The sequence below is a fragment of the Sciurus carolinensis genome, chromosome 12 (genome assembly GCF_902686445.1).
Source record: "Sciurus carolinensis chromosome 12, mSciCar1.2, whole genome shotgun sequence".
Classification (NCBI taxonomy): Eukaryota; Metazoa; Chordata; class Mammalia; order Rodentia; family Sciuridae; genus Sciurus; species Sciurus carolinensis.
Window position 1 is genome coordinate 17,708,623 of NC_062224.1, and position 14,456 is coordinate 17,723,078.

At 45.5% G+C, this 14,456-nt stretch overlaps 1 protein-coding gene across 12 annotated transcripts in view; it reads left to right on the forward strand.

Annotated features, from left to right (window-relative positions):
- Celf2 (CUGBP Elav-like family member 2) overlaps positions 1-14,456 on the forward strand; it is a 507,177-nt gene that overhangs the window by 454,558 nt on the left and 38,163 nt on the right. For all 12 annotated transcript variants that reach the window (XM_047520132.1, XM_047520129.1, XM_047520126.1 and 9 more), the window contains one exon: positions 3,446-3,580. In XM_047520132.1, the coding sequence (XP_047376088.1) occupies positions 3,446-3,580 (135 nt within the window). The remainder of the gene's footprint in view (positions 1-3,445; positions 3,581-14,456) is intronic.

Consider the following 14,456-nt stretch of genomic DNA (forward strand, 5'->3'; position numbering starts at 1 on the left):
TCCATGGTGGCCACTTAGTAAATGGTTGGATGGACTCATGGGTGAACGGTGGACAGACAGAAGTCCTCCGGCCTTACTAGTTCTTTCTAACACTTCCCCTCTTCCTTTTCCCCAAAATCCCTCAGACGCTGGGGATCACAGTGGCCTCTGCTTTCCACTCTTGCCTCAGCTTCTGTGACCCATGTCTTTCCCTTTCACCCCTCAGAATGGCACGCCAGAGGCTCAGTCACTCCATCTGGCCTTTCTAGGTAGTGACAAGAAAAGGTTGAAGAGGATACCAGAGACGCTCTTGGGTGTTGTGTGTGACGGGATGAGCAGGGGGACACACACCCTCAGCCCTGGATTCCTCGGGTCAGGGCGGTGGGATTCCTAAGGCTTCAGCACTCCCGGTGAATGCCAGTGGGTGAGATGAGGAATAAGCATGGTTCCAATAAGTATGTTTAAGGTAATGTAGTTAATGATGGAGGGATGAGTCAATATTTGATGCTTTTGTAAATACTAAAGAACTAATACACACAAAACTAAAAACTTTTATTGCTCTACTGACAACACTTTGTATAGTCATTTACTGGAGCTCTGCACTGTGGCCCTGTTCGCCCCTCTTACGTAGATTCCCCCGTCAGCTGCCACGTATTCAGCAGCCTGTGTGTGCACACGAGCACACGTGCACTGAGGCGAACTCAAACACGAATAAGGCAGCTGGAAGCAGGCCCCACGCTCCAGCTGCTCTGGAGGCCGAGGCAGGAGGATCTCAGGCTCAGAGCCAGCCTCAGCAAAAGCAAGGTGCTAAGCAACTCAGTGAGACCCTGTCTCTAAATAAAATAAAAAATAGGGCTGGAAATGTGGCTCAGGGGCTGAGCGCCCCTGAGTTCAATCCCTAGTACCCCCCCTCCAAAAAAAAAAAAAAAAATGAATAAGATAAGATCTTTGTCCTCAAAGAACTGGGTATTTGGTTGTGAAGGTAAGAAATACATATGAATCGTGTCAGAGTAGGATGTGAGAGGAGTGACCCCTGGAGAAGAGTGTTTGCAGATGACACACTGGCAACTGAGCCATCTTCAGGGGCAGCTGGGCCGCGTGGCAGGAAGCACTACCCCAGGCGCACTGGGGTGGTGCTTGGCCAAGCACCTGAGGTCTCTCACCGCGATGAGTGGGCTTAGCCAGGCTGTCCACACAACTCCTCTAGCTCCAGTACTGTGGTGTCCAACTCAGGAGGGTCACATGTCCTGGAGGAGGACCCCTCTGGCCTGAGCCTAGAGTCATGCTTCAGCCTTGCATTCATTTTGCCAGATACATATTATAGGTTTTTATTTCAGTACCAACCCTCCTCTTTTATGCCCAGCCTTCTGGTGGTGGTGTAGTCTGGTCGTCTGGTTTACATCATGCAAACATTAGAGGGCTCATTAGTCACAAGAGGGCTAGTCAGGTCACTGCAAATGTGCCTCGCTGAGAGCCCCGTCATGACCTGGGAGCCCTTGTCACCCTGGGTCTGAGGTGCATTCCTGTTGCTTTGGGGAGATAGAGCCCTCAGTTGGGCCTGGGTGCTTCTGCTCCAAAGCCAGGCAGCTGCCATACTTCCTCCACTTCCATTTTGCTAAGTAAGACTGAAGAAGACCCTCGCTTCTTAACACCCACATTCTCATAAACACGACACAGTTTGACCCTTGACCAGAGGCCACAAGAGAGAGCTTTGTTCCTGGTTGCGTGTGCTTCCTAGAGCAGGGTGGCAGGAAGTCTATACTCTTCTTACAGAAATTCACAGGATTCCACAAATACTTGTGTCCTGACTTCTACGCATCCCCACCAAATAAGTGGATTTTGAAAAATAGGTGTTTGGCTTTCATCCCAAGCCAACAGGTCTGATGTCTCCTGGTAGAAGATAGAGTATCATTCTGCGGCAAAGATGTCTGGATCAATTTCAGGGTAGACGCACGCTCTGATGGAAGGGGCTAGGGCAGAGGAGTACAGAAGTGCCTAATCATGCTCATTCTGACGGCACCACGCCAGTGGCTAGGGCTTGCTCAGGTGTCGCTAGAACATTCCCTCACCCCTAGCAACTTCCCCCAACACATATGGAAGCAGTTATCAGACAACTGTTGCTAAAGCAGACTAAATTTGCTCAAGAGACATTTATTAAGTATCTGGATTTGAAGCCTGAGAAGAAGGTAAAATTAAGCTAATTACTTAATTCCAGTCTCTTTCTGTATAGAATTCTTCTCTATAAGGGGAAAAGCATTATTTCCTGCTTCTCGCCTGCATGCTCTCTTACCATGAAACTGATCATGGAAAATAGCTTGACTGTTCAGGGAACCTGTGGATCGAGAGGTTGAAGGGGGAGGAGAAAAGACATTGAAAGTGTCTGTGGCAGGGACACCTGGCCCAAGTCCAGCCTCAGGTCACTGTCCCCAGGTCTCAGCTGATCCCACCCTCATGCTTACAAATTTTTCATTTCCTTGTTTTTTCTTAATTCTTACTAGTCAGCAATTCACTGTAGTTAAAAATAGCACGTTTTAAAAAAGTCTTTTAAAAAATTTTAAAACACAAATACCTTTTAAATACATTTTACAAATAAAGGTATAAAAGCACTGCCATATTAATCATCAAATACCGGACTTCTACTAAGGACTCCTTTTAGAGTTCACATTTAAAATCTGGAGAGAAAAGTTCAATGGCAATAACAATAGCAGCAGCTAACATTTATTGGGTATTTACAGTTGTGCCAGAGTAATTTGCACTTATCTTATTTAATCTGCCCAGCAACCCATTGAGTTCAGGTATGGTTAGTATATCCACTCACTCACCAAGAAATGGAGGAATTGAGTAATTTGCCCAGAATCACAAAGCTGGAAAAGTGGCAGAGCCAGGATTAGAACCCATATTGGTTCAAGTTCAGGGTAAGAGCATTTTACCGATGAAGTATGACTTCCTCTGTAATACCTTATGCATGCACCTGTCGAGTTAGGGAATGAGAGTTTACCCAAAGTGCTGCTCAGCTTCCCTGCCCAGATCTCACTTTCTTGACAACCACGTCTTAAAGTTGCCAGTCCGCGAGGCCCTTCTGTGGGCAGTCAGCACCCAGCTCTCTCTTGCCTTTTCTAGTTCTCTCTGCTGCAGGGAAAGAAGGGAGTGGGACGCAGGTCCTGAGTTAGGACAGGCAGCACCCCAGTGAGGTAACTCTGCCGAGAAGTTTCCTGGATGGAGCGCAGGTGCCCTTTCTTAGTACCATGACTCTAGCAGTAGAGGATGGTATCTAAAGAACTGACGGAGTGTCCTCTGAGAAGACACCAGCTGGGGTGACCGTGCATGACACCGAGGCATCTCTAGTGAGCTTGGTGCCACAGGCACGTGCTCTTGTCGTCTGCCCTGATGACCCTGAAAGCCCGGTCTCATTTGGAAGCTGGGGAGGTCAGGCCTGATTCTAATGGTGTGTCTGTTTCCCCCACAGGCATGAATGCTTTACAGTTACAGAACCTGGCCACGCTGGCTGCCGCAGCAGCCGCAGCGCAGACCTCAGCCACCAGCACCAACGCGAACCCTCTCTCTACCACAAGCAGCGCCCTGGGCGCCCTCACGAGCCCCGGTGAGTGCAAGGTCCTTCCCTGCAAGGGACACAGGAGGAACATGGGCATACAGGTCTGCGTGTGCCCAGGTGCCAAGGGCGAGGCTAGACACAACTGGGACAGGGCCAGGAGACTGGCACTGGGCATCTGGGTTGTTTGTTTGTTGTGTGTTTTGAAGAGACAAAACTTGAATGTGTGTTTTATTTCCCAAGGATGAAATGAGAGAAGTTTTCAGTGAGAGAATTCACTGGGCTAGCAGTTCTCACACATTCATTTTGTTTCAAAAAAGATCTGTACTGTCCATTCAGTCCTCATGAAATCACCTCTGTGAGGAACCTCAGTTTCTCAGGCCTTTTTTTGGTCTAGTCCTCTTTTAAAAAGAAAAATTAAAAAAGCGATTTAAGAACTCTGTTAAATCTCAAAATCCCTAATCGTTCTGGTGTTGGATTTTACACCAGGGCCATCCTTCACATTTCATTTTAAAATCCATAATCTAGCAAGGAACATCTTTGTTGTTCATTTATGGTCAGATTCTGGGCTATGTGATTCAGTCTTTCTTCCTCAGGAATTTTGTTGCTTTATTCAAAAGCAGATGCCATTTTTCTTTTCACACAAGGCAGATATAATGTGGTTGCTTGGATACCGTGATTTGTTTCCTTTAAAAAAAAATGTTTCACTGGCTTTTCTTCTCCGAATTTTCTAGACCTTGATAGATGATCTCACATGAAGGAGTTGGCCTGGACCATCTCCAGGCCTCCTTCTAACTTTGAAAGTCCCATGACCCTCTATCAGCTGTGCCCAAACGATTAGCTAAGTGTTGACTGAACTTTACTGTAACATGTGAGGGTTTTCTTCCAGAAAAATGCAAAAGGAAAACCCCAACTCACTTCAGATCAGCTTTCTTAGTCTTTCAGGGAACAGTGAAGCACATTCCTTTTGCACTGCAGTGCCTGGGAAAGAAGCAGCCCTTGGTCTTTATAAAACATTGTCTAAGACATTTCACATTCAGTATAGATTGGAGAGAGAATCCTAAGGGAGATTTGGGGAAATCTGGTGGATCCTTAATGTGCTGAAAATCTCGTGGCAATAGCACAGAGGTATGGTGACTTCATTCTCTAAAATGTTTCAAAAACATTTTACCATGGTTACTATATATAGGCCTCATTTTATGCCTTGAATAGCATTCCTGAAAAATCAACTTTAAGTCAGTTTTTTCAAGAAACTAAGTTATATCTTTAATACAGTTCACAAACTTACTGAAATCCTTTCATGATCCTTTTTGAGAAACATAAAGATTTTGTTAACAGATTCACAGTTTGGCCTCTAGTTTCTCTGTTTTATAACTCAAACTTCCTAAATAAGAACTTTTCCCCTTATATGAGGACTATGAAATAATTAAAAGAGCACCGAGTATCATATGTGCATTTCAGCTTGAAGACATAACTTTAAAAAGCCAAGTATAAAAGTGTATGTAGTTGATCAGCATAAACAATTAACTCAGTAATATGAATAACGTAATTCATATCTGCACGGCGCCTAGACAGCGTTAGGCACTGGCCTGGTGCTAGGGATGTTCAGTGAGCAGGACAGATGTCCTGCCTTCTCTCGTGAGTCCTTCTCGTCTCTTGGGAACCTGCACAATAAGGAGATAAATGTGTGAGATATATGTGCTAAGTAGATCTTCTAAGAGGATCAGACAGAATAAGGCAAAGAGGGCAAAGGGATTGAAGAAAGTGATCCCTCTCTCAAAAGGTGACATTTGAGCAGAAACCTGAATGTGGTAAAGGAAGCCCCAGGCATCCTCAGGCAGAGAACTGAGCAAGCCTCAGTGCAGGGCTGGGAGGGTTGGTCTGAAGGTAAAGTAGCCTGGAAGCCCGGTGCCCAGCAGAGGGAGAAGGGAGAGCGAGAAGGGAGAGGAACGCCCATGTGGTGGCCCCGCAGCCATCCCATCAGTGTGGTGAGGTGGCAAATCTGCTGCAACCATCTTGAGATGCAGGTGCTCAGCCTCAGAAGATGGCCTGAGTGTTTGTCAGGAAGAAATTTTTAAAATATTTGGCAAGTCAAGCTTTTTTTCCTGAGACCACAAAGAGAAAAGGCATTTGGAGATAGATTTTCCACATCAGCACTAGCAAAGCGTCCTTCCCGCACTGTCACAGAGACATGCTGCCCTTCACAAATTCTGCTTCCTGAGGTGTCACTGAAAGGGATTTTTCTCTTCTCTGTTGAGGAATCCTTTGCATAATAGCCCAAAGTATTTCATTAGAATCCTAAAGCGTAGCAGCAAAACTATTTAAATCTACATTTCAATTATTTCCTAAATGTAACTTAAAAAATCTGGTGTTTAAGTGAAAGTAAATTTGTCTAATGTGCATCAGGGATTTTTTTCAGAGTCACAGAAATTGTAGTCAACAGAATTCCCTTCATCTGGGCAATCTCCTACGAAAGAAAGGGGATTGGAAGCCATTTGCAAGGCCAGTGCCTTAAATGATAATAAACTGGGCTCATTCTTGTACCATGACCAAGTCCAATCATGCTGAAATGCCTAGAAGCCTCATCCTACGCAGGCCTTGGTTCTACCCTGGTTTTAAATGTCTCTGAAGCTTCAGACAAATTCATCTAGAAAGGAAAGGGACAATTTAATCCCCCAAACTATTAATTTTTTTAAATAATTGTAAATTTATCTTTTCAATTTTACATACCCAGAAAAAGTCTCCCTACAGCATTATTATAAATGATTTTAAACAGTCTTGGCTTTAAAACATGAAAGATTAAGCTTTAATTTTTGTTAAAAAAAAAAATCCCCTTAGGCAATAAATAGGTTCCTTTGTCTCATGGCCTTGAAATAAAAATTAAAATAGTTTAAATTGCCCATGGTTAGAATAAGTGTTACATGCAATTATCAGATGGTAGTGAATAAAATTAGAAATTAAATCATGAAAGAATAAAAACCAGGTAAGTGCGTATTATGCCTTTTATGAGTTTCTCACGGGTCTTTTGAAGCCTAATTTAATCGTGTTTCTTGTCTTTTATTTTGATATGATAATTTTTCCTTTGTTTACTTCAGTCTCCCATTTAGTTAATTAATTCTGGGGTCACATCTCTTTACCCCGTTTTGAACCTGTTTTTGAGAACTGTGTCTGTTTGTAGAGGAAGGCGAGTCGCGAGGCTCGCAGGATCTCTCCCTGCCCCACACGCTGCAGACGTGGTTTGGTCATCTTGAGAGCTTGCAGGAGAACATCACTGTTCCACACGTGACCCCTTCTTTGGCATTTTCTATCTAAAACCTGTTACTTTATTCATGGGCCACATTATTTTGCTGACCTCCTCCTATTTTCTTTTTTAAAGAAAGAGATGTTTTAAAATTCTCCAAATGCTTCTGTGAGTGCAGACTCAGTCAAGTGTGCACTTCAGGAAAATGGATAATTTCCTTCAGTAGCACGAGGCATCTTAAAATGCAGGCAAGCACTGCTCCATTCCCACCGCGGCCTCTTCAGGCTTTCCTCTAAATTCTTGGCCGTCTTTCTCTCATCTTCAAGGTGTCCCCTGCCTCCTTGGGGAAATGCTGCAGCTTCCTTCTGGACTGTTCCAGGGGAAGGAAGGTTGAAGGTGCTGTAATGTCATTCAGACCTTTGGTGCCCTCCTTACATGGTGACAGCTGCTGATGGATACTGCCCCTGTGGCACACCTGTCACTGGAGCCACTGCACGAGCAACAGTAAACAAGAATTCACGTCAGAGGCATCCCATGCCTTTCCAATGGCAGAGGCTCTGTCACCATATTAAGTGTACCTGCCTTTAGGTCATCTGGGAACCTGCATTATGTGGAGATAGTCACTCACTGGCTGATAACCCATTCCTGAACCTTCCAGTATGAGTTGGGACCCCTGCTGCCCACTCCAGGTGGTGACATGCAGTTGGCCAGGAGAGAGGGACAGGCAGACAAAGGGCGTTGAGAAAGGCCTTCTCCCTCAGGCTACTGCAGTGGCACCTCAACCTCAGAAAGTCCAAGACTAAATTTCTCCCTCGGACTGGTGCATCCCGTCACCCCCAACCCATTACAAGGGTGATTTCAGTCACCCGTGGGACTTGGGGGCTGGGTGTTCAGAGCCAGCCAGGCCTCGGCAACACACGGCCTCGGTCTTCAGAGTAGTCGGTTCCCTATGAGCACCTTTTCCCTCCCAGTTGACACCGGCTTGGACGATGGCCATGTTTCCGCTCCCTGGTGTTCCTGGAAAGCCTCCAGCTCAGTCCCTGCCCTCTGTCCACGTTACCCACTGCTGGAACACAGAACCTCCGCGTTCAGACCCTGTATTCAACTCACCTTGATCCTGGCCAGGGGAAAAGACACTCCTGAGCAGGGTGTGCAGGTCCTGCCCCATCTGCTCTCTCCCTCCAAGTCAGAGCTGCCTGGAGCAGCCCCCCTGGGGTCCCTCCTCACCCCGCAGACACTCAGCCTTCCCACCTGCATCTTTGGGATTTCTCTACCTAGATGCCTTCTCTCCCCTTTCTTCTGTGAAATCTCCTACATCACTAGCTGAAGACAGTGCTTGTTTTGGGGAGGGTTTTGTATAGGCATAAAGTTGGTACTTTGGATCCACACTGTAAAAAGTGCCCTTAGGAGCTCTTTGAGGGCAGAGGAGGGAGGGAAGCATCGGCAGGAGCAGGTGTCCTGGGAACCTCATCCCACCCTCCTGCGCTGCCAGTACACTCTGCACACCACACCTGCACCAAAACACTCGGCACATTGGATTTGCACAGTAGCCACTGGGCAGATGTCTCGTCTCTCACCCTCTAGAGAGTAAGCTCTTAAAGTAGCTCGTGGTTTATTTGTAATCCCCACGGCGTTTGGAGCAACGCATCACATACAAGCCTGCAAGGGTCGTAGTATTATTAATTATTATTAACAACTCAGTGGACTAGCAAGTGAAAATTGTCTAAGACTGGAGTCTGGAGAGCCATTCATTCTGTCTAGGACAGTGCATCTTAAGGAGGCGCCTGAGAGCATCACAGTAATGTGGACAGAGTCAGTAAACCCACCTTACAACCCATAATTTGGTTCTTTTTTTCTTTTTCCGTTTTTGTGGTGCTAGGGATGGAACCCATGTCCTCATACAAGCTAGACAAGCACTATATTACTGAGCCATACCCCTAGCCCTTTTATTATTTTCATTTCGTTTTGAGATAAGGTCTTGCTGAATTGCCCAGGCTGGCCTCAAACGTTTGGTCCTCCTGTCTCAGCCTCCCAAGTCACTTGGATTGCTGGCTTTCACCAGCACTCCTGACTCCGTGATTCAGTTCCTGAGGAATCCAACATAGCCACAACTTATATGTGAATATTCAGTTCTGACAGGTTTCTGAAGAATGAATCAATGCTAACTTACATTAGAACAAAGTCATGTGAAGCAGTTTTTCTTATTAACAATCACACTGAGTGGCTTTCAAAATGTTCTGATGTCACCATATAGAATAAGAAAGAATCCCGTATCAAAGGCACTTCATTTTCAAAAGAACCACCTACTCTAACGTGGGATTTTGAAAGATGACACAACAGCTCCTCCTTCACAAGCACCCTTACCTGCCTGCACATCGCTACCTCTGCCGAGCCTTGGCATACCCACACCAGCTGGTACAGCAAGACCACACTCAGCTTCTTGGGGTATTTTTATTTTTACTGTACATGTGAAATGTAAGGCACTTTATCAATTCAGAAGAATCCCTGGGTCTCTCCATCCTCTTCGCCTCCTTATGCCCATCTTTTGTCCTTGCTTGTTTTCAGGGAAAAGACGTCAATCTCAAGGCAGGCGGTTTCCCCTTCATTAGCTACCCTTCTAAGTTTTCACTTGAGCAGAAGCAGACCAGTTAATAAAGTGAGATATTTATTTGTGCAGTAGAATCATCGAAATAATTTGAATAACCTTTAAGTATAAACTATAATTTCTGTACCCTTAAAAAACCTTTTCATAACCAGTCTTTCTCCTATCTCTGTTAAATTTTGTGAATTAGAGGTAAGGAAGAGAATTTTCTTTGTCTTCTTTAAGTTCCATGTTTTTTCTATGCATTTAAAGCAACAAAGAGCTCTGAGCAGCATCTCTCCTTAGAGTAGATTTGGCAGGGGAGAGACCCAGGAAGTGAGAGGGTTTGCCATAGTGAGGTGCAATTGGCCTTTCTGCTCTTTGGCTTCTCAACAGAAGCATTAAATGAAAACCAAGTTTTTAAACATTTACAACTCCAGGATCTTTTTAATTTATTTATTATTTTTATTTATTTATGTATTTATTTATTTATTGGTATTGGGCATTAAACCCAGGGGCACTTTATCACTGAGCTACATCCCCACCCCTTTTTATTGTTTAATGTTGAGACAGGGCCTCACTAAGTTGCTGAGGTTGACCTTGAACTTATGATGCTCCAGCCTGGGCATCCCAAGTGACTGGGATTTCAGGCACGCAACGCCACTCCAGCGAGATCTTTTTTAAACAAACAGTTGAGAAGGCGTGTCTTTCTAGTAAATGGCTATTTCTTTGCCATTGGTCATCCTGCTGCTAAGGAGGTGAAAGCATGCCAGTTCCTTCCCAACCAGAGGAGCTTTAAGGCCTCCTACCAGTGCTGTGAATTTTGATGTGGAATTACCTTTAAATTTCACTTATCAAGAGAATGATAAGTCTGTTGGTCAGAACAGTCAGAAGCACAGCTAATTCTCTAATTCATTACAGTGTCCGCCTCTGCCAGAGGGTCCTCGGCTCCTGCCATCACAGTGACTTTGCACAGTGGATGTGCAGCCCAGTTTATGAGATGCCCCTGACCTAGAGCAGACTGGAGTCTCTTAATAGTCCTGAACTAATTTAAAGCTTAATAAAGCTGCACAGCTGAGGGGGCGGTGGTACTAATATTTCACCACAGAGCCCACACTCAGACTGATGCAGGCAGTTTCCACCTCTGCCCAGGCTCTGCCCACCAGGGCCTCCTGTCCTGCGGGTGGACAGATCCTGTCATGCATTCCCGGGGCTGTCACTCACTTAGCACATCGCTCTTTGTTTTGAGTGGGCTTTGTGATATTTACAGACACAGACTCTCGTTCTTCATGTGTTTTCTTTTGCTTCTAGTGGCACTGGACTCCGCTTTGAGGAGTGGTAGTGATTCATTTTGTTAAGTATCACTTTGCACAGCCGCCTCTGTCGTGTAGCAGATGCATGACAAATCCCCTTGTGACGTTTGTATGAGCTCAGGGGTATGTTTTCTGTCCAGTGCAACCAATTATTGAGATTTTTATTCCCCCTAAATTATCCATGTTGCTGTCTGATAAAACCACTTGCAGAGGCTGGGCAGGCAACTACCATTGCTGGCACCGGCGAACAGCATGTAGTCATTGCTTAATTGTATTTTATATTAGGAGGGAAAACAAAACTTGATTCTAGTCACAACTTCTCAGATGTTTATAATACCAGGACTTGAGAAGAATTTTAAGCAATCAAATAGAAATTTTTAGTTTATTTGTGTTTTAGCCCAGGAACTGCTGTAAACGCTACATAATGGCCACACACAAAAGTAAGCAAAGTACACCAACCTGTAAGATCTAGCTGGACAGCAGTAGTCACACAGGTGAGGTGCACAGTACCAGTCACAGGAGAGCGTCTGTCCTGAGGAAATGGGAGGAATTTTAATAAATGAGTTGACAGTTGAGCCCAAAGTTTTAAGAATTGGTCGGATTTTACAGGTAGAAATGGAATGGAAGGGGAAAAAACGTCAAACATCAACATGCAGAAGAATCTAATCTATAAATGGAAATTCATCTCAGTTTTCACAAGCATGAGATATTTGAAAATAATATCATGGAGGACCTACAAAACCATGGCTAAGAGGCTAGGGGTACTTAGTAGGTATTAAGAGCCATTTAAGGATTTTTGACCCCAAGAATGTCAGTGACTGGATTTAGGTATTGATTAAACATGAGAGAAGGGGTTAAAGAAGACCCCATCATGTTCAGCCTGGGTGACCAGTGGAGTAGTGTTTTCACTAGTGGAGAGGGGAGTAAGGAGAAGGGAACATTTGTAATATCAGATGATTTGATTGGCATGTGCTAAGCTGACATCCACGTGAACAGGCCATTCCCTGTCATATACCCAGCAGCAGACGCAAGTCTGACCTGCAAGTTTCCCAGAGACACAAGCTGGAAGCGTGGATTGAGACTCAGCTGCAGAGACAAGGCAGGCTAATGTAAACTTGAGGTCACTGTGCTGGAATCATCCACAAGGCACAGAAGGGACTGGGTATGTCACCCTTGGCTGCTGTCTATAGTTGTGGGACACACAGTCAGACCAGGAGGTGGAAAGGAGCTTTCTGGGTAGCAGTGTCAGCGAAGCCACGGAAGGGGACGGAGAAGGCGAGGGTAGAGAAGAGTCATATGCAGTTCGTGTTGAGGCTGGTTGCTTCGTGCTGAGTGGCCCACCATGCAGAGGTGGAGCAGACACCTCAGCTCTGCAGGCAGCGAGAGAGGGGTGTGGGACTGGAGGCGGGAATTACAGATGACATTTTCACAAAATTTGGTGATTTTTAAGAAGTGTTGAAACAGCAGGATCACTAAGAAGGAGACAGTTTTGGTTTTGTTGCTCACAGATTTTTTTTTTTTCTTTTTTGGGGTGGTGCTGGGGATTGAACCCAGGGCCTTATGCATGCGAGGCAAGCACTCTATCCACTGAGCTACATCCCCAGCTTGGTTTTGTTTTTAAAGATGGAGAAAACATAAACATATTTCTAGGCTTAAAAAAAAAAAAAGAAGAAGAAGAAGCCAGAAAAAAAGGCTAATAAGAAGTGAAAACTGAAGACAGGAAGGCAGGTTGGAGAGATGGAAGCAAACCTGTTTGCATGCCCTTTGGGGAGGGGGAGCACGCACAGGGCAGGGAAGGGGAGCACTGGGGGTCAGTCAGTTCACAGGGGAGGACCCCCAAGAGCAGCGCCTGGCTTTGTCTCCATCCCTCCCTTGCACCAGCACACAAGCTGAGCTTATGTGAAGAACCCCAAAGAAATACTGGCTAAATGGAGTGTAACCTCAACAGAGGGAACAGCCAAGTATAGCTGCGCCGCAGGTTGCCCAGATGTTGCTTCCAAAGTACAAGCTGTCCCACCCGGCCCTGCTACCCCTGCTGCCACCCAGCCAAATAGGACTTATCTCCAAAACCCAGCAGGGCAAATGGAGAGGTTGGCCCTAAGACCCTGGCTTGAATGGGAGGATCTGCTTCAGTACAGTGACCCTGGCCACCATGGACTCACTGAAGATCCCACCTTGACTCTTGGGACCGGCAAGATCAGCAAACGTCTACTCCAGTTTCAAACCCACTCTCAGGAGCTGAGCGGGGAGGAAAGAAGTATTTGTCCAGGAAATTGGACCAAACATTTAACATCTCATACTAAGTCTAGCAACGGTGACTGTGTGTATTCTTGACTAAATAAATCTTCTATTAATCATTTAAAAAAAAAAAAAGAAGAACACCTGAGCTTCTGAGAGGAGAGAAAGAAGTCAGCAGGCCTGGGGAGATGCAGAATATAAAAACAGAAGGACACTTGCATTAGAAAGAGGTTGTGAATCTAAATACCTCAGTCTAGAAACAGGGTTCAAACAAGCAAGGCTTAAGAAACAGTTCGTCTGCAGGACACAACAGAGGAATTGCTGTCTTATTTTTCTAGAGAATGTAAATATCTTGCCCCGTTGCAGATGCTTTTTTCTGAGACAATATTGAAGTATCATGGGAAAGATTTCATATTTTGGTGAGATAGTAAACACTGCTCCTCTGGAGAGCTGCAGACCAGGTTAAACCGGAGTGAAACTCAGAGCTGTTTTTCTCTGAATCTCCTGCCTTTGGAGAACACACGCTTCCCACTCTTCCTAACACAGCAGAACATAAACAGCTTCCTCATCCTGCTTTAGTGCTCAGCTGCACAAGGTGGCCGTGAACCCTCCGGTGCCTCAGATGCGACTTAGAGGACCAGCGCCCCTCCTTACTAGAGACAACCCAGCCATGGTGGGCAGGGTTTTAGCATCAAGGTCAGGCGCTGAGGCACCTGGGAGTTGTTTTTGTTTCAGGCAGAACATGTGTGCTCTGTGCTGGCCACTGGTAGGGGCACCGCGCAGGCAAGGTGCATGCTGAAGCCCAGGAGCCCGCATCCCAGCCTTCTAAGTCCAGGACTGTGCTGGATGACCTCTTGTCCCTGGCTAACCTTGAAATCCTTCTATGCAGAGGAAAATCTGCCTCCTGGAAAGCCTTCTCTCCATCTGTAATGCACCCCTTCTCCACCCTGGGGAAGGCCAGGCTTCAGGCAGGTAGTCGGAGACACCAGGGACATGGGCCTGTTTTCCTCACACCTTCTCTACAGAGACTGGAGCCTGATCACGTCACCAGATTTTATAGAGACAAGGGATCTTCAAGATAATCTATCCAGGACCAGACCAGAAAAACAGGCCTACAGGGGTAAATGGTTTGTCCAGAGCACAGGTCATTAGTGGTAGATGAGATGACAGTCATTTCCACTACCCTATGAAACATTCCAGAGCAAGGATTCCTAGGAAACTAGAATTATATTTCTGGATTTTTCTATTTACGTGTTCTCAGCCTTGTGAGGAGATCAACTTTTTTTTTTTAATCTGTATCCATGACGTCTGTAAAAATAAACACCTGGGCCAGCTAAAGAGAAGGGTACCCTTTTACTTTGCTAAATCATAAGCAAGACATCAGAAGTGAAAACAGGTTCAATTTTCTTTGCTTTGTTCTTACTAGACTCGGGTGTGCATAAACTGACTCAAACTTATGGCACCCAATTACACTTTTTTATTCTTAAGTGTGTCTTCACGGGCCTGGGACACTCAACAATAAGGCCAGGTACAGAAGGTGCCGTGGTTTATTGA